This window comes from Culex quinquefasciatus, chromosome 3 (assembly GCF_015732765.1).
Source record: "Culex quinquefasciatus strain JHB chromosome 3, VPISU_Cqui_1.0_pri_paternal, whole genome shotgun sequence".
NCBI classification, from domain to species: Eukaryota; Metazoa; Arthropoda; class Insecta; order Diptera; family Culicidae; genus Culex; species Culex quinquefasciatus.
In genome coordinates, this window is record NC_051863.1 from 140,401,224 (window position 1) to 140,425,076 (window position 23,853).

General features: G+C 36.0%; 1 protein-coding gene across 3 annotated transcripts in view; it reads right to left on the reverse strand.

Moving 5' to 3' along the window:
* The window catches only part of LOC6033581 (phospholipase ABHD3), a 32,984-nt gene that overhangs the window by 3,358 nt on the left and 5,773 nt on the right, over positions 1-23,853 (reverse strand). For 2 of the 3 annotated variants that reach the window (XM_038262870.1, XM_038262869.1), the window contains exons 2-4: positions 12,915-13,182; positions 2,520-2,793; positions 2,142-2,459 (exon numbers count right to left, since the gene is read on the reverse strand). In XM_038262870.1, coding sequence (XP_038118798.1) covers positions 2,142-2,459; positions 2,520-2,793; positions 12,915-13,019 — 697 coding nt within the window. In that variant the 5' untranslated portion in view covers positions 13,020-13,182. Of the gene's footprint in view, positions 1-2,141; positions 2,460-2,519; positions 2,794-12,914; positions 13,183-17,555; positions 17,756-23,853 lie in introns of those variants that run through there. The other variant, XM_038262868.1, reaches the window with a different exon arrangement.

Consider the following 23,853-nt stretch of genomic DNA (forward strand, 5'->3'; position numbering starts at 1 on the left):
TTTATTAAGGTCCTGGAAACCCGCATACAACCTAAAATGGCTTTTCTGGTCTGCTTAAAACCTAAAATGTTACTAGGGTGATATTTTACAACAAAAATTCATCCAGACAAATCTCCATCCAATTCTTACAAAAATGCTAATCAAATTTATTAAGACAATTTCTTGGGAACAAGTAGTTTTGAAAATATAAAGAAAAAATTTGCACTCTGAGAATCATTTCTCATAAATTTTTAAAACAAAAAATTAATTATGTCTTCTACAGGTGAAAAAAGCACTTATTATACAAAAAGTCACTTACTAAAGTTTATTATTTAAAAAATGGTGCACTTTATCGCAAGTTTAGAAAATACTTTTTGATTAAAAATTGTATTTAAAATCTCAAAAAGTAATCAACTTGACGACATTAATCACGAAGTTTTCCATGGAAATTGGCAACACTTTAAATCACAATATGCTCAAAAGATGGCATGTTTTGCCATGAAATATGTTTCAAGAATGAGGATTTTGCCCAATTTTATTTTGATCAACTTTAATAAAATCTGGGAACATTTTTTAAAGTGTAACATTTTCTTCCTGGATTCTGAATTCAAAAATATCTATAATATCAATCGATCAGACCGTTCTCAAGATATTGATTTACTGCCAAAATTGTATAGTGATTTTTATGGAAGAACTAATAATGCCAAATGGCATTACTAGAGCTAGTGATTTCTCGCGATTTCACGGAAGCCGCGTAATCCATGAAATTCGTCCTTGGCCGTGAAATTTGATAAATACCGCGAAATGCCGTGAAATTCGAAATAATTGACTGTCATATTGCTCCTCAGTTTATTAAAATTAAGATTTTTAATTCAAACAATTCACACAAAAAATTTACAGATATTTTGGAACTCCAGCGAAATATTTTTTGGTTGTAACATGCTAGGGATAAAACAATATGAAATTTAAATCAGGTTATGCACATTTTTTCTTTATAATATCAAACTTCAACAATAAATTGAAAAACGAGATTCAAAACTGCAAAGAAAGAAAACGCAGAGTAGTTTGAGCTATTATCATCCCTGTTTAGTTTATGAAAATAACGATTAAATATCAAATAATTCTAATTTTCTGGATTTTCAAAAATAATTGTTAAAAACACTATTCTAAATGAAATGTTGCCTAAACTCAATACTCAAATTTCTCTTTTGCTAAAACCATAAGCAAACAAATTTTAGTTCTTTTGTTTTTCTGATTCTGCTTTTGGTGAATTTATTGCTTAGGATGTGAGTTGTTTTTAGAATATTTAAGGAGTTTTAAGGTTTTAAAGATATTTTTGCGAATTAAATTTCTAATATTTCAGAAAAAATAGGATAGCTGAATCGTAAATCCTGTTAATGAAAATTATGCAAAATTTCACAAAATTGAGCTCATAATTTTATTGTCATGAATATTTTGTGTCAGGGGTCAAATTTAGTATCATAAACAATTGCTAAATTTTGCAGTAACTTATCCTGTGAACAATTATTCTCAAATAACACATTTTTGAGTTAATATAAGGCAGATTTTAGAGAACCGTGAATTTGCCGTGAAATTTCAATGTTTTGAAATTGGCATGCCGGGTAATTTAATTTTTTTTCCTGTGTTAGATCGGGCCATACAAATTTCAGAATCGCGAGCTTTCATAACAGTGTTTGGTGATTGTCCACGCTCCATACAAAAAAGTTTTTTTTTTCAATAGAAACAACGAAAATATTTAAACATGAACAATTTCAAAAATAAGGCAGAATAATGGGTCTTAAATTTATATAAACTGAGAAGAGAACTCATTAGCAATACAAGACTGGAATTAAAAACCACCGCATTTTCCCTAAATACCAATCGAAACAAAAGAATGACTAAGTCGCACATTCACAACCAAAGCGATATCAGGCAAAAAAAAACAAAAATCCGCGCCTTTCGCAAGATTAAACCTTATCGCCAAAACTCTGCCGACGACGACCCTGACGGAAACGAAAACGTTGCTGGCACGCAATCTATCAATTCGCACGCGTATGTATGTACGTCATCCAGCCCAGCCCAGAAAATTCGGCATGGCAGCCACTTAGCGAGCGTTTCCTCAAGCATGACCTGTAATTTTGCTTCCCCTCCCCCTCACTCACCCTTGTTGACATCCCACGGAACGGAGATGATTTGCGCCGCCGTCAAAATCGACTTGGACTCCTCGCTGTAGTTGGCCAGATAGTTGCCGAGGATCAGCCCTCCCATCGATATCCCGGTGGCACCAATCTTCACGTGCTGGTTGGTCTTCTTCACGTGATGGATCACCTCGGCCAGATCGTCCGTGTTGGAGGCACAGTACAACCGGGGGGTCTTCAGCTCCAGCCCACCGAGACCCCGGTTGTTGAACACGACCGTCCGGATGCCGATGCGATTAGCCGCCGTCACCAGGCACTTGATGTACTCGGCTTGGGATTCACCTGGATTAGTAGGGAGGGATTAGTCGTTGATTAATTACGCGCGGCCTTCACTCCACAAACCTGTTAATCCGGGCAAAATTATTATCAGCGGTGACTCCGGATCGCAGTTGCTCTCCAGCCAGTCCAGCGCGACTTGGCCACCGTCCTTCATGGCCAGCACCTCCCGCCTGTATTCGATGTTGGGCATAATGTTGGACCTGATTATGCTCGCGAATACCGTCTGGGCCCGGCTCTCCACGCACCAGAACGTGGGCCAGAACTTCATGCCCAGGATCGGGATGTGTTTGCGCAGATACCGCTTGAACGGTCCGTCCGATACGGCCAGAATAGGTCGCTACGGGTGGAAGGAGAGATAATATTTAAGTACTTGTATACGTGCAAAACAGTTCTTGCATTTTCTTGGATTTTTCTTTATTTGTTATAAATTTAAGTTAGCTTTTTGTGAAAGTTACATTTAAATTATTTTTATTTAAATTAATTTCCAAATACCGTAAACCGGGGTGACTTTGATAGGATTTAAATTTGTTTTTAGAATATTTTCCAACAGGTAAAGTTTTTCTCAAGATTATGATTTTTAAAACATGTACTGGGGAATGCCACACAAAGTCCATGCACTATTTCGGAAAAAAAAATTTCAATAATGTTTTGAAAAATAGTTGCGTTAAAAATTCTTAGCTATAATTCCGGGGTGACTTTGATAGTCATAGTTTTTCTTGTTAAAATTTAAGATGTTCAAACTTTATTTGTACGCTAAATATACCATCACTAAAGTAGTTAATATAGTTTTTAAGAAAAAAATCAATGTTTATATTTTGTTAACTAAGTGTATAAGCTTTTTAGCAAAATACATATAAATTTTAGATAAAATTGTTAAAAAGTCGGAATTTTGCCTGAAATTTGTTAAAACTAGTTTTGTTTAAAAAATTATCGATTTATATTGCATTTTATACTGAATTCGAAGCACGAATCACAAATTTTCACTTTTTACATGGAATTTGTTCAACTGAAATTGCCTATAAATTTGAAGATGTTTTTTAATTGTGTTTCAAAAACTCATATTATTTATTATTTACAAACTTTTTTAACCTTCTCCTGTCCAAAGATTTCGAAAATGCATTCCGTTTTCCGATTAAAAATTATGTTCATTGAGAAAATCAAGACACTTTGAGAAGTTTAAAATAATGACTTTCATCAACATTTTCTTAACTATAGTTGACTAACTTTTTAAACTCATCAAAATTTTATAAAAAATTCTTCTTGAGGTACTTTGAACACTTCTCTACCACGGTCAGTATGTTTCTAAACCATTCCTTACGTATTTTAATTGTACTCTTCATTTTGCGGAAAAATCGCAAACCTATCAAAGTCACCCCGTTGTACGGTACTTATGAAAGATTCACAAAATTGCATCGAAGCTTTTTGCCTTCCTCACCTCACTGAGGCAAGGCTATAAAATCACTCGAAAATTGAACTTCTTAAATATACCTTCTAGATATGCCTTCACGTATACATATCGACTCAGAATCAAATTCTGAACAAATGTCTGTGGGGATGTGTGTAGACATGATTTTTTTTTCCACACGATTTTCTCAGAACTGGCTGAACCGATTTTGGCTGGGTCAGCCTCATTCTATTTGTTTTGGGGTCCCATAAGACCCTATTAAAATTTATTCTGTTTAGTAAAGTATTTAAAAAGTTATGCTAAGAAAAAGATATTTGTATCTACAAAAAAGGGTGATTTTTTGCATAACCTCAAAAGGCCGGGTCTTTTTGTTTACGTGCGAGAGTCGCGCTACCCGCATAAACGAGAACCTTAAAAAAACTTTGTGTTAAATGGTTTTCTCACCATTTCAGAGATCGTAACCACTATTTGAAAAATGGTAGGAAAACCTTAAAAATACCATATCGGAAATGGTACCAAACCATTTTTCATAAAGTTCGACCATCTGAATTGAGGGTGGTTAGCAACGGTAACTTTAAAAATCTCCGAACAACGTTTCGTAAGATTACCATTTGTGTAATGGTAAAAATAAAGTTAATTTTCGCGTAGAAGCGACCTTTTTCCTCCGGTTTTTACTGTTTCAGAAATGGTTTTTAAATGGTATTTTAAGGTTTTTCTTACAATTTTTAACCTTGCTGCTACTGTTTTACAAATGGTACGTAAATGGTTTTTTAGGGTTTTTCTTGCTATTTTTACCGAGCGCTACTATTTTAGAAATAGTTTTAACATGGTTATTTGAGGTTAATTCTATAATTTTCTCCCAGTTCCACTATTTGAGAAATAGTTTTGAAATTGTATTTTATAGTTTTTCTTACATTTTTTACCTACCTATTTTTTACAGAATTGTTCACTTTTTGACGGATGGTTCACAACAATAATATTAAAACTTTTTTGGCTTTAATTCTAGTTGATTGCCGATTCTGTTCGGTTGATCATACTGCCAAAGTTGTCCAAACCTGAAAAAATAAGAAAAAAAAAATCACAAAGTATCGAGTAGAATGTAACATTCAAATATGTGTACTTATCTGATGATTCAAATGATTTCCTTGATTAATGCCAATCGTGCGTTCGCTTCGATTTTGTTTTGTCGGCCGGCTGCCACCAAGATTGTCGATCGAATCCTCCAGCACCAGCTGTTCCGTTGGTTCAAGTTCTCCACGGCGCTGAAATGATAAAAAAGAAAAATGTAAACAAAGTATCTGGTAAATCAAATGATTTGTTTGAAAATTATACCTGCGCACAAAACGTAGACAACAACCAGCCGCACAAACGTTTCACTTCAGACTGTTTTTGCCTGCGCCAGCCTGCAACGAGTGCAGGTAACGAGCATAGCGAGAGAATAGAAACGAGAGAGCGCGCAAAGCAGAGTAATAATACTCTGCCTGGTGCGCTCTTCCGTTTCTCTTCTCTCGCAAATATGCCGTAAATCCAAAATTATCAGCTGTTGAAAAATGATTCGCTCATACAATTGAAATAAAGTAACAATTATCACAAACATGATATGTATAAAATTTAATCGTCAACGAAACTCAAAGGAATTGTAGCGCATCAAAAGGAACCGACATTTTCGAGCCTTTTTGTTCTTGAGCTCCTCAGTTTGTTTTCCCTTTTTGTTGGTTTAGATTCTGTCAATTAAAATTGGTAAACTTCGGATTGGCTTTCTTTGGCAGCTCAAATGTGGGTAAAATCCAGGGCAAAGTAAGCCAAATGATGTCCACATAACTTGGTACTACTGGTGCAGCTGCACGACGAACACTTCACCGTAAAGTGAATGCCTTTACCATATGGTTCACAAACTCTCCGCCAAAGTTGTAATCGTTGAGTAGATCGTACACTTTTCCGGCAACTTAGTCAGACAAAATCTTTTTCCGAAAGTTGCCCAAATCCGACTCCAGCACAAACCCAACCCCTTATGAAGCTACACAAAAAAAATGTGAATTTACAGGTCACTGAATCGATGTTCCATACGTAAACATGCTAGATGTAAATTTGAAAATTAATGTAATTTGCTGTATAACACTTAAACTGCCAAAATGTAAAATTAAATCAGATGTAAATTCGAAAACAGATTTAAAGGGAAATTTCGGTGAATTATTTTGTGAATTTGAATGCTCAAAAAGCATGTAAAAATTGAAACTCATGTAAAATTAGCTAAATGTAAATTTCAAAGTCATTTTCATTTGCTAATGACAGGAGGCAAAAACACAAACTGTTCATGTTCGAACTAGTTCAGTTTAGTTTGGTCGCTGTTGATCGTTCGTCAATAAAAGTGTTTGAAACTGTTTGAACAGCAAGTAATTCAAAGTAATTCCAGAATAAGTTTGATGATAAACTGATTCGTAGAATTAGGTAAAACTGAGTTCTTGATAAAAAAAGGTTTGTTTACATTTTCAAATGTACATTTCAGGATTAAAAATGATCGAATGCAGGAAGATACTAATCCTGACGGGACAGAATCTGGTGCTCTCATAGATTTGTGGTCGTGGTAAGCAAGGTAAATCGTTCAGCCGGAACTTACCTGAGCCGACGTAAGATTGTTGCTTTTGAAAATCCTCCAACCCAAACTCCTTCATGGTGGACAGCGCGCAGAAGAAGGCCAACTCTAAATTCCTAGCCGATGGTTAATTGGCCGCGGCCACGGGCGTTGTTGCTGGTGGCATCCTCCTTGTTGATAAGTAGCTGCTTTGCGTGGAAACCTGGTGGGGCGTTCATGTGTAGGTACGTGTCGGTCGGTTCCAGAGCGACGTTTCTGTGATTCCCGCTGCCGATTATCCTGCCCGAGGTTATCCGACTGCTCGGCTGGATTTTATTCACCAGGTGAACCAGCACAAGCAGATGTTTCTGGTTTGGTCAAAAGCCTCGCCGACTCATGACTCCGTACACTCGCAGATTTGACGAATCAAGTTGCTTTTTACACAATATACTTCCAAATACCAAAGTATCTAAAGAAATCGGACTTTAGGCAAAGAACTAATCCGACTCGAAGCGTTTAAAACGGATTTCGGCTTGTTTTTAAAAACTTGTTAGTTCGCAGACCAAATTTTAGAGATAAATTTACACAACTTGAGTACAACAATTTGTAAGGAGCGAAGTTGGTTTGCTAATAAACAGTGCATCTCATTCGTACTCGATGCAAAATGCACTAATGAGAGCAAGATACACTATTTGTGTACACCAGCTGCGGTCTTTTTATATTGATTTGCTCGAACGTCAAAAAATTGCATGCACGCTGATAAGATGATAGTAAATGAATTTATGTTTAGTCAAACGATTGTTTAAATCAGTGCATTCACTTAAACGTGTATTGTACTGTCGCTCAAATCAAGTTCGTCCCATATGGGACCATCCATAAACCACGTGGACACTTTTTTGGGATTCTGTTTGATTCTAAATCATGTGAGCTATCAGAAAAACAAATAAAATTTAGTAGTTTATTCCAGAAAACCGTAGCAAATTTCTTTTTTTCGTAAATCTTAACAGGTAGCCTTATGGGTGGGACAAATTTGTCTTGCGATTTTCTCGGCTTGCTGTTTTTATACGGGACGGTCTAGATTAGAGCGGCAGTGAAGTACTCTCGTAGAAGTTGTTCACGGAAAGCAAAATTTTGTTTTGTTTTTTTTTAAATTTTGCATGCTCCGTTAGAGTTTTAATACAAGTTTTACGATTATGTGTGTTCGGTGATGCATTTGACAATTCTAGCAACATAATGTTATTAGGCCAATGTCAGTTTGTAAACAAAGAGTGTATCCTGTTCAAATCAGTGGATGTTTACATTAAGAGTGAGCAGGATACAAACTGACATTGGCCCAATTACATTGTTTTGATTGACATATTGCTTTAAATCACTGATACCCAAACTATTTTTGTCCAGGCCCCACTCCCATACAACAATGGTGGGGCCTAGTGGGGCCCACGGCTATTCCAGGAACTCGTCGGGCCTCAATCCAGGTTTTTAAGCGAAGATGGCGTTCGAAAGGTGATCGCCCGAAATGTCAAAATCACGCAATGGTACCAACATTAAGAAAAAAGTGTGCCATGGCATGACAGCCACATTTTTTTTCTAATGTTGGTGCTACTGCGCGATTTTGACATTTCGGACGTTCACCATTCGAGCGCCATCTTCGCTTAAAAACCTGGATGGTGTGTCCCAGTACCCACTTTGGGAAATACTGCTTTAAATGAAAGCAAATCGCCAGTCTCGGTCTCGTTGTTGGTGCATGAACGGGGGGATGGTAAAAAAATCAACATGAGGGGTGAGATCATTAAGTTACGTACGTAGCATGATCTCAAGAATCCGTGGTCTAATGACTTATTTTTTATTTCAGCTCAAAATCAGAAGCACTCGTCAGAAGCTTACCCTTCTTCCAGTTTTTTTTAAGGTTTCTATAAGTTATGGGATATTCATGTTTATAGGACCTTTTCAAATAAAACTCTATACTTGGAGTTGGTAATACAGCCACCGACGCCTTCCGGCACTGAAACTATTTTTTTCGACAGGGTTTTGTTAGCAAATTACATACAATGTAAGCATAATAAAGACTACAACTTTAACGTAAAATAAAACCGCATTATCGTTCTGTTTCACACAATAATTGAGTCCTAAAATGAAGCTTAGATTGCTGATATTATTGTTTACAGCGATAAAGCTTATTTTTCTAAGTACAATGACCCTTTGTACGACCACAAAGAATTTAAAATGGATTTTTAAATCAATTTTGAAAAGTTAACCTCGCGGTCCTTCTTGACAGAAAAGCTCCTACTTGACAGCTCGTTCCAAGGGGACCATAGTTGATCCATCGAAAAAATGTTGTCTTGTAATTATTTTTTGTTGCATTAAAATGAAAAAAAGTGATTAGAAATGGTTTCTTGATCGTGTTTTTGACCGTTGTACATAAAAATTGACATAGGGCTTTAGTACCCAATTATTTCCAAAATGCCTAATCCCTCTAACGTAACTTGTAAACGTCCCCAAGCCTACAAAATCTTGAAAAAGCATTAGTTTTTTTAACCGTGTACATGTTTCGCAGTATCGTCGCAGCGTGCAATGTTTTTTGTGGTTGTTCGTTTTGCTTGTCTTTTCTCATTGGTTTTTGTTTGCCCGCCTACTGCGATCGTTGCAAAATTTGCAATTTAATTGTTGGAAAGGGTCTTTTTCCCCCGGTTTTTCTCACTAATGTTTGTTTTCTGCCTCAGTTGGGATTGTCGTAAGTGTCCGAGGTTCACGGTGTCGGACTCAGTGGCCAACAATTTCGAACTGAGATCGGATTTTGGTTCTGCGCTGGCTGAACGGTTGCGATCCAAACCCATTGCATCTTGCTGCTGTTGTGGGAGTTGGTAAAGAAAGGGCCTGCTTGACCAGTTCTACCATCTACGGCGGAAGCAGTGGCAGCTGGACGACGGTTGATGGTCAACGCTAACCAGGAAAATGTCACCGGAACATCTCGAACAAAGCAGAGCAGGGCAGAGGTCAAGACAGCAGCAGCAAATTAGTGATAAAAAGTAAGTTTGTGTGTGTGTGTGTGTGTGTGTTTTTTTTAAAAGAATGAACAATGCGGAATTGTTAATGTTTGTTAACTTTCTCTCTTTTCTAGAAAACCAGAATCCCGCCAAAATTCCATCGCTTAATCAAGACTTGACTAACCGCAACAAAGATATCTGACAGAACGATTGGATTTGAAAAAAACGGCGACGATAAGTCGAAAAACTCGTGCGCCGGGGTGCTGCTGGAGTTCGTTTTGCAGATAAGGTACGGCCAGCAGATCAAGCGGGCGGCGACGGGCAAGACCAGCTGATCAACGCTTAAAGGTAGACCAAGAAGGTAATTTAAGGCAGAAGTCGTCGAACAGCATCAGAACATCGAGAGCGCCCATGATCAGCAACTTTGTGTCGGCTGATGACAGCAGTAGAGGATTTAAAACCTTGAGTTAGTTTAGCATGTTTATGTTAAGAATTAGTAGTTAATTTTCTGGTTTGCAAAAGGCAAATAACGGGTTTTTCATAAGTTAGTAGATACATATTATAGTTAAACGTGGGTTTTCGATTGATTGAAAGTCAATTGTTACGTCATTTAAATTTGTGTTATTTTTAGACCAGCGATTCTTAACCTTCTTCTAGGCTGGTACCCCCTACCGTGTTAATCAAGTAGGCCCCCCGTTGAAAATCGCTGGTCTAAACCAACGCGAGAAAATGGTAGATGAACATTTTGTCAGTTCGAATTATTTTGCTGATTTTCAAGCTTCAGGCAACTTTATAAAACTAGATGTTTAAGATTTTTTTTATCTCGGAAATCGCAAAAAAAGTTTCAGCGGTTAGAATGAACGCACCCTTTTCGAATGTTGTTTCAGATATATTTTTAGAGTTTCTTAATTCATATTGTGAGTCAAACCAAATCTTTTTTTGACTTACAAAACGATGTTACTTCGTTGAATCTAGATTTTGATGTACTTTTATAGCTTTTTTGCCTTTCTGAATGATTGCTTTTCAAACTAATAGTCAACTTTATTGATGTTGACTATTCAAGTTAGAAAAGAAAGCAAAAATTCATTCCAAAAAAGCAAAAGCAATTTGAATTTACATCGAATTCTGGATTCAACGGAGTAATTTTTTTTGCTTCTTTGGTAAATTTACGTTATTTTCATCGGAAATTTACACGATTTGAATCACAATTTTCTCGGCAGGTTTACGTCGGAAGACATGTAAATTTAAAATGAAGCTAATGTAAATTTGCATCACTTTTGGTGTATCATAATGGTACTTTTGGTATATCATAAATGATGTAAATTTACCGGATTTTTTTTTCTGTGTACAGACAAAAAAGTTGGATTCTTTCATTTGAAAACAAAACTTAGTCAAATTTTGTAAACGCTTTTTGCAAATTGTAACTATTTTTCAAATGGGTATTTAATGTTTCTATATGGTAATCGTGAATCAATATGAACCATTTGAACTTAAAAATCACCTTATGAGTTAGGGTAACCATTTGAGAAAACATCCTCAAGTAGTTTTTTAAAGTCATCAAGAAAATTGTTTACCATTACAAACATTAAAAAAACTCTATTACGTATGGTAACCATTTAACAAATAGTTATCGAGGTCCGCCAAATAACATTATTACAAATGGTGACCTTATCTCATAAGGTTTTTTTAAGTTCCTCACCAGAATCGATATAGTTTTCGTTTATCCGGGTACACTCAAAAAACCATTCACCACATAGTTGCATGAAAATTCCAGTGGCAGCCCATTTTTGGTTCAGAACAACGTTTTACAGGAGTCATGCAACTGTCACAGTGAATTCACGTCATCCCAACTTGATTCTCACATAGTCTGCACTCACACAATTGAACGCTACGTGAAATTCATGCCTGAAAAATTGGAGGCGTGGCTTACAGTCAGCTGTGTTTAGGTCTGCATGAAAATCTTGTCAAATCCACAGGGTAACTGGTATGGAAAAAATCCACTTACCTTTTCATGCTACATTGTGGTGAAATGTTTTGTGTGTCTGCAACAATGTTTGAAGAGGTTGCATGAAATTCCTGTCTGCAAATTTCAAACCGGGCGAGCAGTCTGCTGCTGATTCTCTTGAAGTGAACATCGTTTAATTTTTTTTGTCGATTCAGCTGGTCATTTTCTGACATTCCTCGTCGCGCTCTTTCAGCCAGATTTCTAGTTCGATGGTTAGTATTTTTGTAATCATGTTGTATTTTTTAAAAATTAAATTGCAATTGTTTTTTTCTAGATCCTCGTAAAGCAAATTTTCCAGCGCACAATCGTCGTCGACCTCCGAAAGGCCGAGTGAAACATAAATCCGGAGGAGCGCAAGGCCCAGCAAAACCAGGCCATCAAACGTCGCAAAATGGAGACAAGTAAGCTGAGAAAGGCGCTGGAGGGAACCGACAGAAAATTAAGGCTGCTAAAGTGCTCCAGCATACCGGCCCGCACACCGTTACCTAAAATCCGGATACGAGAATCAAATTCAACAAAAATACAAGAATTCCACCCAACTTAAACCCTTCACCCGGGAAGCAGCTAAATTGCTAGTGAATTGTGATTAATAGTGTTTTATGAAATGTAAATAAGATTGTGGTTTAAAGATCGGAAAATCAAATCTTTTGACAATAAAAAGTTTAAAGAACTAATGACTTGTGTATTATTAATTTTTTATCTGAAAAAAAAATAAAAATAAAGAAATAACCCACTAAAATGCCAATTAAGAATCAGGTGAATTTGACATTCATGTTATGTGAATATTGCATGGAGAGTCATGCTAATTTCACGAGAAATTCATGCAAACCTTGCGTGATGCGGTAGTGAACAGCCATCGAGGGTCTGTGCACTGAGATTCAGTTCCCACATGACGTTCATGTCACTGTTGCATGAAATGCCAAATGGAAAAAAATCACGTATATTTTCATGCAACATTGTGGTGAAAACTATTTTGAGTGTAGATGCGAAACGCTCGGTTGCCACATTGCTTCAAATGAGACTCTGCATGTTTTCTGGAAAAGTCTGTATCAGGTATATATTTTTTCATAAACTTATTTTTATTATTACTTTGTAAATATGAGGAAGGCACCAACCACCTAATGGTGGATTAAGAATCGTTTTGTTATTAATGATAACCAAACACTAGATTTTATATAGTCGCCAGACCTCCCCGCGAATGAAACATAGCCTGCAAGTTTTCCCACATAAAGAATTCATGATTCTGTAAATCAGAACCATTTTCTTTAAAACATGTTTCCTCTTTGTATTGTTTTAATCCTGTTTATGACAAGGAGTTCAAGCGGATAATTTGGGACAGCTGAACTGAAGAGAAAATATTATGTGGTAAATCAAATATAAAAATATTCGCCAATTTCCTAAAGAACAACTCCCCACTATCAAGTAGGATGACTCGCAAAAAGTAAACTCTCCGCAGCGAAATTGCAACAAACAAAAAAAAAACCCAACTCACCTTAACCACCTCCATCAAGTAGTAAAACAAATACCCCACCAGGAATATGGCGAATATGTGCCATCGGGGCAGGTTCGTCAAGTACGCGTACAGATCCACAAACATCCTGCGGCTCACTAAATTAGTCTTTAAGTAACACCACTCAGTGGCAATTTAGTAAGCTCCTAATTCGGAGTGCAGCTTCCTCGTCGTCGTTTGTCGATGATTTGTGCGGATCATCCAGTCAGCAATGCACGCGGTTATCCGATTTGCGATATCCCGAGGTGACCTGAAACGAAAGGAAAGAATGATCTGATGAACTTGACCGTCAAAAATACTCGTTTTCGACCAACTCAGGGTTACTGCGGCGGAGCAATCATTTTTGCAACATTGCACGCTGCACTTGCAGTCGCGAGCCGGGTGGCTTGCATTGAAGTTTCAACTTGAAATGTTTAAGTTATTAAGTGTAATCAAGTGAATGGAATGGCTAATCGACCGAGCGTCACTCAACTTGTCGTTTAGGATAAGAAATTTGAATGGACACCAAATTGAGCCATTTCTTTCTAGATTGATTCAAAATTGATGACATTATTACCTACATTTACTTCGATTTAAAAAAAAATATGAGCACAAAGATTTGGAAAAGAATTAGTTGTCAAACAATGATATGAACAATATTTAGAAATTATTCATGGCACACTCTAAAAACAATTACAATAGTTTACTTTCAAAAGTTCAAAAATAAAATTAAAGAGCCAAATCTACTCAACTCAAGTAAGGTTGGCTCGATTTTGCTCACTAGGTAAGATCGTCAAAATAAGTCTATACAGCAATTCCACGTCAAACCAGCATAACCCGGAACGGCTGAACCAATTTAAGCTCACCACGTTTCAAAAGAGAGGTGGGCGTTGGGGTTTTAATGAAAAATACTAAGACATTTTTAAAACATAGCTGAATATTGGCTGAATACACGTTTACAGATAAAATGAAAACATTACTGATTTGAAGATCTCGGGAAAAACACTCTAAAGCTGAAGCTCTAGAGCTGAAAATATGTTTCTATGATTTTTCAGAATGTTTTACGTAATATACCCATAAATGATTATAATGATTCTGAAAATTGGTTCTGAGAAATGATCATTCGAAAAAAAATTTATCGAAATTATGTATATCACTCGAACTTAAAGTACCATGCTTCTCCATCGAAATGAGTACATTTTGCTGGAGATGAATGGTGCTTTATGTTCAATTAATTTACCGAATTCCGATATTTTGCTTATAAAAGTCATATCTTGGAATTCTGTTTATGGATTAAAAATCGGGTCTAATTAATTTGGCCACAGACAAACAGACGTGTTTGTGATTTGACCATGGAACTCCCATGCCAAAATTGAACAAAACGGAGAACTTTTGATCTGGATCCTTTTAATTTGACGTGGAATCGCTGTATAAACCTCTGGAACAAGATGATTAAACGACTAAAAATTAAAAACAAAATTTGATAACATGTTTTTCAGCGCTGTTGTTTCATAAACCTGAGAACATTTTGGTACATATTGCTTTGAAAATTTCTTGAAATTCTACTCTTAGCGAAGCTACACCAAAATGTAACTTTTTTTCAATTTTCAATGTGATTTTTTATATGAAAAATTTCATTTTAATTATGATCTAATAATTGTAATGTGCTTTAAATGCGTTTTCTTATCTGAAATGCCAAAAATATTGACCAAATAAGGTCTGCAAGTCATTGAATGGGAGAGGAGTTTTTTCATAAATCTGCTCCTTTCGTTGTCCCGTCACGAAAAGAAATGGCTGGCAAAAACTCAAATCTCAACCAAATCTTTCAGTTCAAGGAGCAAAAGTTTCGTTTTTCAATTTGTGATAATGTGTAGAAGAGCAAAAGTTTTAAATAATCAATCTGGCAAAACTGTGTCGATTTTTTTGGTGTGCCTTTTAAAATTCCAGTTTTACGATGTTGTCCCGTCACGCTACATTTTCATTTCAGGAGAAGCACAGGTATAATATTGTTCATTATGCATGTCATTTCTTTGATGGAAAATCAATTATCTTTTCAAATATGTAATAACATTGGGGGGTTTCTTCTTTAATTGTGCCACTACAGCCAAAACGCTGAAAAAAACTTGGGAATTTTTTGAAAAGGAGCCGAAGAATCGGTCTAATGTTGAGTTATTATTAAGCTGAAACCGCGTTTCTTTATACGAAATCAGGAATGCATGTTGTGAACCGTAGATCCTGACTTTTGCTAAAACAGCAGTTTCATTTGAAATTTTCGCAATTGAAAGACGCAACTTTTGATACCCAATTATGTATAAGCCATCGCCGAAATTTAAAAGTTATTGCAGTTATAGCGAAAATAAAAAGATTTTTTCTCGTTTTTTTAATAAGTTATGTGATACTTTGGTCCAGGCACGGTCAAAACGCTATTTAAGTATTCATACGACTTTTTCAAATATTAAGCTGGATTTTTGAAACTTCTTACTCGTTTTTTCCCAAATAGCGAAACTAATCACCTTTCTTTTGAGTATAAGACAGCTAAAATCGGATGAATTGGCGTGGAGATATGATTTTTTGAAAGATGTGGTTTTTGCGTAAAATGAAAAAAAAAACATTTTTCGAACCACCCTAGCACGATGTTGGTCACCCTAATGGCCAAACAAAAAAATACGGGTCTAATTATTTTGGCCAAGGAACCTCCACAAAAATTTGAGCCCGATCGGAGATCTTTTTTTTCGGTTTAGGCTCTTTTCAAATGGAATTGGGTCCTAAAATCAAGCATAGGTTTGTGATATTATTATTCACAACGATAGTTCGATAGATCTTATTTTTCTAAGTACAATGACCCTTTGTAAGACTGCAGAGGATTTAAAGTGGATTTTTAAATCAATTTTAAAAAATTTACCCCGTCTTGACAGAAAAGGTCCTACTTGACAGCTCGTTCCAAGGGGACCATAGTTGATCCATCGAAATAAAAATTGTCTTGAAATGAACAAAATGTTTTGTTGATTTGAAAATCAAGATTTTGTTGAATCAACGCTAAACGTCAAAACAACTTTTTCAAAGCAACAAGAGATTTTTGTATTATTGAGAAAATCAAGGTTTATTTCAACGCAAAATCGGCGTTGATTATATTCAACAAAAAATTTGTTGAATCAAACTTCTAACAGGCTGATTCTACAAAATATTTTTCTGCGTGCGTGTTTTTTTCCCGTTGTACATAAAAATAGGCATAGGGCTTTAGGACCCAATTGCTGAAAACTTACTGAGGAGGATTGGAAACTGTCAACAAATGGTCGAGACCGTGCTATCATGTTGCATGTTGATTTTAGGCTAAATTAAGTTAAGGATGTCATATTGTGCACCTATCTATGCCTCACCTTCACGGAACCCCAAAATTCGAGTTCAATCCTGAGATATTTAACAAAAACTGAAAAAAAATCCACGCTTTGTTGTCACTTTTCATATGGAAGAAGTTTGACTTGGTCATGCTATCTTGACACACCCTAAAAATAGCTGTAAGTGCGACAACGGGCAAAAGGGATTTCAGGAAAGAACGCGTTTGACACACGTACATGCCCGACTACCGTAAATATTTATAATTATAACTCGAGATTCCGGCAACCAAATTCAACCAAACTTCGAGACAATGTACAAAATTGTTATTGTTTATATTTCGTGTTCTAGTTTTTTTATTTGTTAGGTTAAAATTCAAAACGCATTTTTCTCGGATCCCCAAAATATATTTTTAAGTCCCAAATATTGTGATTTGATATGCTAAAACAATGATTATTTCACAAGAGCCTTCAATTTCGCGATCATATCAATAAATATGTCCCTTGTTCGTATTAAAAAGTTTCGATACGTTGGAAATGAAACATTAACTGTTTAAAATATCAAAAAATGTTTTCGTGGGTTGAAAAGAAGCTGCATACAACTTAGTAAATTCACTTTGTATAGGAATAACATTTGATAAATTGAGCAAAGATAAGTTTAAAAATCTTGTTTAGAAACACGTAAGATAAACCTGCAAATTGATTTCATATCCTTGTGTTTCAGAATGTAATCTTTCAAGCAAAAAATGCGCTCAGGGATTCCGCATTCAAAACTCCCCGAAGTCATTCCAGAAGTTTTGCAGAATTAGTCACATCTTCAACGGTTTTCACTGTCTGACCTTTTCCCTCTCGCAAAATACTCTATGTCGGTATTGATTAGCACAAACACACTATCTAAGGACAATCTTCACGCCAAAAAACTCCTTATTATTATAGCCACACTAATGCTGTTAATCACGATGTCATACATTCGACACCAATCAGTTCTTCCTTTCGCGTGTGCCTCCATTGGTAGCATGATAAGCTGTAGACTTAAAAACGCGACATTTTCTAGCCGAGATTAGAGCACTTCTGGCACGCACGTGATGCTGAATTGAGGCCAATTGTCTTTCTGCGCGCCGTTTTTTTTTCACGGTTGCGGATGGTATTACTCAATTCATTCGAGAATGTTTTCACTTTATGATGCTGTTAGAAACGTTTTTTTTTTTCTTTTCATATTGTGGTCATACGGTCTGGTTTCACTATTTGCTGTATTTTATTCAAGGTTCAGGTTATCACATTGTAACTGATAACAGATGGAATTCATACTCACTTTTAAAACTATTTAAAAAACACAATTAACAACACAACTTAGATAAGGTACAGGAAATTCAACCATTCTTTTCGCACAGGTGATTCACTCCGCGTTGGGTTCTTCCGAATCGATGAGTCTAATAAAATATTTTGTATCGCGGCAGGGGCCTCAACCGACGGCAGCGTTGGGCGATCGCATGAATCAGACTGAACGAGCTCGCTCGCTTAGCCAAAGTCGAAATTCACCGCCAACCGGCACACATCATATGGACGGACGAGGCCGGTGGCATTTGTGTCGGTATAGTGTAGAGTGTTGGTGAGTTATTCAAATACCTACTGTGTAGGGTAGTTCAAATCATCAATAAAAGTTTCAGTTGTTAAAATAGGTAAAAGTTTATCACAAGCATATATTTTAATAATTTAAAAACAATAAATTTATACGAGAATAAAACATATAAGATGAAAATTTAAATTGACATTTGATAATAATTTTAAATTTCTCACAGTTTAAGATGAAAATGTTGATTAAATCGCATTTAAATCTCCTTTAAAAATGCTAAATTTTAGTTTTTTTTATCTTTTCGGAAAAAAATGCCTGTTAAGCAAAAGAATCTGCTGAAATATATTGAAATAATTAATTTTACATTGGTCAATTGATTTTATACTATTTTATTTTTTCGTTTGTAATCTGAAAAAGTACTTTTACATTTGCACAAAACTTGGATTTTTTTACTACAGGTAAAAAAGTGAAACTTAGGCCGCTGCAATTTTTGTTGAGTTCATGTGTTTAAACTATTTTTTCCTGTCACTCTCGAACGACGAAATTACCTGCTTTTCTCTACAAAAAAAAAAGAATTGAAAAATAATATTTTTCGATAAAAGGGCTGAAAATTTACACTTTTTATCACTAAATGTATGCTGAAAAGTTTTACAACTTTTCAGCATTTGTATCTAAAATAATATTCATCAGTTTGTTTTGATTTACACGGTGAATTGACTAAACACTAAACGACATTTGACTTAAAATTTCATTCAAAACTCTACAACCAACCCCGCTTCTAGACGGGCTTCAATCTAAAAAATATCACCAAAAATCAATTTTCAACCAATTTTGATCTTTCAAAAGCATTTGAAAGAATAACTCTTAAAAGTATAAAAATATTTAGGGCTGGAAGTTTGACTTTGCCAATGTTTTTAAAAATGAAATTTTGTATTTGGCATTTTCAGATTTTTTGGACAATTTTCCATGATGTGTTTTTAAAATGTACTTCAAAACATCTTTAAAAATTTATAGGCATTTTCAGTAGAACTAATTTTAAAGTAAATGTGAAAACTTTTGATTCGTGCTTCAAATCCAGTTTAAAATGCAATATGAATCAATAATTTTCTTTAAACAGTTTTTACGAATTTCAGGCAAAATTGTGACTTTTCAACAATTTCATATAAAATTTATGTGTGTTTTGTATAAAAGCTGATAAACATGGTAAACCTAAATGTAAACATTGTTTTTTGCCTTCCTCACTAAGGAAAGGCTATAAAATCACTCGACAACTCTAGTACAACTTAGGAATTGAATTATTTGTAAATGTGAGGAAGGCATCAACCTAATGGTTGATTAAGAAACTTTTTTTTTTTTCTTAAAAACTATATTAGCAACCTTAGTTATGGTAAAGGAGAATGGGCGGATTTGGTCCAAGGATGTACACGAACGGGAGAAACTTTATTCGAAAGATCTCGCCGAGACATGAAAAAAAGTCTTCTGTACGAACTCTCTAAACCCCGGGGTTCAAAAGTTACAACTTGTTGAAGTTTGAGTATTTTGGGTTAAAATGTACAAAAAATCGTATTTTTGCTATTTCTAAAATCACTCATAAAATCCTTATTTTATTATGGATTTCGATCATCTTGACTTCATTCGACGCGTATCAGCACAAACTATAAGTTTAGATATGTTTAAGCATGATTGAAACATGTCTTCTCTTGTCTTTATACGTTTGAACCGTTTGTGCAAGAGGCTTACCATAGAAATAAGCCGAAACTTGAAGATTTTGAAAACGGATCCTACCCAGACTGCTTCAGTTAGTATGGAAGGCTACAGTGCATTGTTGTACCAACTTATTGAGATGTTCTGGGTAGTCCAAGAACTCCTTGGAGTTAAGACCGGTGGGTCTACTGCCGTAACAGCTTCAGTGAGTATGGTAGACTACTTTATTAATGTTTTGAAATGTCCAGGATCATCCTAGGACTCCCTGTAGTTAAGATCTGTGGGTCTACTACCGTAACTAGCAAGATGTCGACCGGTATTGCCCACGGATCATACCCGCATAGCTTCAGAGTAGGTTAGACTACTTTGTAAATGACTTGGGCTGTATTGGATCACCTAAGGACTCCCTGGAGTTATGATCTGTGGCTGTTAACTCCAGTGAGTCCTGGGATGACCCAAGACATCCCAACACATTAAAAAAGCAGTCTACCACACTGACTGAAGCTATGCGGGAATGATCAGTGGTCAAAACAGGTAGAAATCTAGATTGTCACGGTGGTAGACCCACAGCTCTTAACTTAAGTGAGTCCTAGGATGACCCAGGACATTTCAAAACATTAATAAAGTAGTCTACCATACTCAATGAAGCTTTGCGGTTATGATCCGTGGTTAAAAAATCACTGACCTCTTGCTTGTTACGGCAGTAGACCCACCGGTCTTAACTCCAAGGAGTTCTTGGATGACCCAGAACATCTCAATAAGTTGTTACAACAATGCACTGTAGCCTTCCATACTAACTGAAGCAATCTAGGTAGGATCCGTTTTCAAAATCTTCAAGTTTCGACTTGTTTCTATGGTAAGCCTCTTGCACTCATGCTAAAACATATCAAAACTTATAGTTTTTGCTGATATGATGATCGAAATCCATAATAAAATAAGGAATTTAGGAGTGATTTTAGAAATAGCAAAAAAAAAATTGTACATTTTAATTCAAAATACTCAAACTTCAACAAGTTGTAACTTTTGAACCCCGGGGTTTAGAGAGTGCGTCCAGAAGACTTTTTTTCATGTCTCGGCGAGATCTTTCGAATAAAGTTTCTCCCGTTCGTGTACATCCTTGGACCAGCTCCCATACAAATTTGCCCATTCTCCTTTTACGTAAAAATAGATTTTGAATCTGATCTTAACAAGAAAAACTATGACTTTGATAGTCACCCCAGAATTCAAAATAAGAATTTTCAACGCAACTTTTTTTAGGCACTATTGATTTTTTTTAAATATACATGTTTAAAAAATAGTTATCTTGAGAAAAATCTTAACAGTTGGAAAATATTCCAAAAATAAATTGAAATCCTATACGGTTTGCAGTAATTTATGTAGAGTTCCAGACAAAACAAAAGATAAGACAACAAGACAACAAGCTTTTTGTAAAATAAAAGTTGCTCAAAATAATCTCCTGAACAATTTCGAAAGTAAATTTGGGCAGTAGAGGGTAAAATAGTAGTTTATGCAACTCGGTAAATCTCGTTGGATGAATGTACGACTCATGCTGAAAAAATCTTTTGACTTTTTTTGTTATTAGGTCCTATAAACATATGAAAGACAATAGTTTATAGGTCCTTTAAAAAAAACTCTGGATCTGTTTTTCCAACATGTTGCATAAACTACTATTTTTATTTCAAAAACCTTTTGAACTGAACATTCCTAGCCCAACGTCCGGACATCATCAAACAGTAATCAGCTGCACATTGAGTGACGGATTCTCCCCGAGTCGCATTCGGACCGCGGTCGTTGCATGGCCATCCATGGCGTTGAGAACCAGTCGACATTAGTACGCCTCTGCTCAAGGACGAACGCTGGTCTGGTTTGGCTGGCTGACACACTGGCGAAAGTGCCTCAATAAGTTCAGCACATTTTCGCATTATTTTGCAACTTTGGTTCCGCATCGTCCCTTCACTAAAAATGACTTGACATTACTGCACTGTTCGGTACTTGTGCGGAGACAGAGGGACCCACTAAAAATAGTCACGGAAAAGGTCTGCACAAAAACGTCATTATAATATGTGATGACTTCATAGGTCGAAAACTTGTGAACAGTGGGTGTCCCTGTTTTCGCCCTAGATCAAAGATGTTTTATTTGACCAAAAAAAATTTTTTTAATCAAACATCAAAATGTTCTTCATTACAAATTTTCAATATTAAAATAAGCCCAAAATAGGATCTCACTAGGTCCAAAATAGAATGCTCGCTCTATGCGGTATTGTAGCAGTATATAAACAAACATGGATTCATTATCAGCTGGCAAGCTTGGTTTGTGTTGGTTCATCGTTTACAGGTATGAGTGCAGCGGCACACACGCACACACTTATCCAAGCCACTAAGTGCGGTGGGGTTTAGTGTTTGCACTGACAAAGTTGTACTTTGGACCTCCGACTTTTTTTTCGCGAATCGCGTGCCGGCCCACTTCGTCTCATGCGGTGTTATGTTCCGAAACTGAGTGCCAAAAAAATCCGGTGTGTTTATTTTTGTTTGTGTTTGAATACCATGCGGTTGCGTTGCTCGATTGGTGATGCCACTTTATTCAGTTTGTGTACTCTCCACCGTTGAGAATGTTCGCTGATGTCGTACTTTCATGACAAATTTGTCAAAATGTAGCTTTTCATGAGAATTTTTTATGATTTTGTTGAGAAATGGTTTGTTTTTCTCTGTAAAACCTTTGTAAATCTGTAAATTTTCTGCAAATTTCTCAACTTTTTGCCACAATTAGTGCTTTTGATGGTTTTTCACATTTACAGAATCATTTTCTGTGATAAAAGTCGAAATGATTATTTCCATTGAAATTCTCGCATAATTTTGACTAATTTTTCCTAAATATTGTAGAAGGTTCCATCCACAAATGACGTTGATGTTGAAGCATTTTCTTAAAACCTTGCCATCTTAATCCTTCCGTCAATGATTTGAACTTCAACTGGGTTAAAAATAGATCCCAAAAATGGTGCCAACAAATTAATCCCTACGCCTATATAGGAGCACAAAAACACATCCTTTGCTGACACGAAGCCTATCAATAATTCATCAATGTTCTTCGGAGGGACAATTTTCATCCCCACGCTACGGCACCCCATTGAGGAGTAGGGAGTCTATTTTAAGTTTATTTTTAAAATTCAAAAACTTGAATTTTGATTTGATTTGAAATTGATTGATTCTGAAACACAAGAATAACATAACAAAAATTCAATAGATCCGAAAATGTTCTCTAAAAGTTTGAACACTTTTATCAACAATTGGTCAAACTCCTGTATCTGCCCCAAAGGAGCAAAACAGAACGTTCCAGCTTTTTCCATTCACATCGAGTGCATTGAGTCCTGTCGTACTGGTGCTGCATTCGTATGTGTTGTTTGGCAGGTGCACAACAACCGAATGGACGCCCAATACTAACAATAAAAAGTCCTGGTACAGAGAAGCGAAGAAAAAAAGCAATTTCATTAAATTTTCCCCCACAACCTATATGTATACAACTGTAACTGGTGTGCAAAAACAAAGCCATGGGAAAAAAAAGTGGAAAGCCTTCCGCCAGTACATGCCGGGGAAAAGTCACAAACACCCCGCGCCAGATGAAACCGTCAGAACCTTTCATATTTTGTGCTGAATGCATCATTCAACACCGTTTCATTGGGACGAAAACAGGGCACAAAGGCACACCATGTCGGAATGAACTTTCCCACTGGCGCACCGGCCATGTCCTTTGGAATGTTTGCTCGTGATGCTGTAACAACGTTCAAATTAAGTTGGAGTAGTTTTGGCGCCTCTTGGAAAATTCAATTTAAATTATGTTCTGGCATGATTAATTTAACGAAATTTCAAATATAATGTTTGTCGTTTCATGATTCATAGTAAGTTTGGCCTTCCTCACTAAGGAAAGGCTGTGAAATTACTTGAAAAATATCGTTATTAAGACCCACATTCCCGAAGGGGAGAGTGGGGATGGGATGTAAATGTCGGCCTGAGGGTTTAGATTAAGGTCATTATGGAATGTCTCCAGGTCGACCAAGTAAAATAGCCCTTCGACTGGGTCAAAGGGTTCTAAAAACTGATCAAATTTAAAATGATTTGGTTGAAAATTTGTTTGCTTCGGTTAGGAATTGTTTCTAACCGAAACCAAAAAATATAATTGAAATTTTAAAAGATTTTTATCCAAGAATTTCTACATTTGCGGCAAGCACTTAATAACTAAATAGCTGACATTTGGGCAAGAGGTCACTTTAGCAATACATACTCATAATTGCAGTAAAAAATCTGTTAAAATTTCAAAAATAAGAAGTGTGTCATAAAA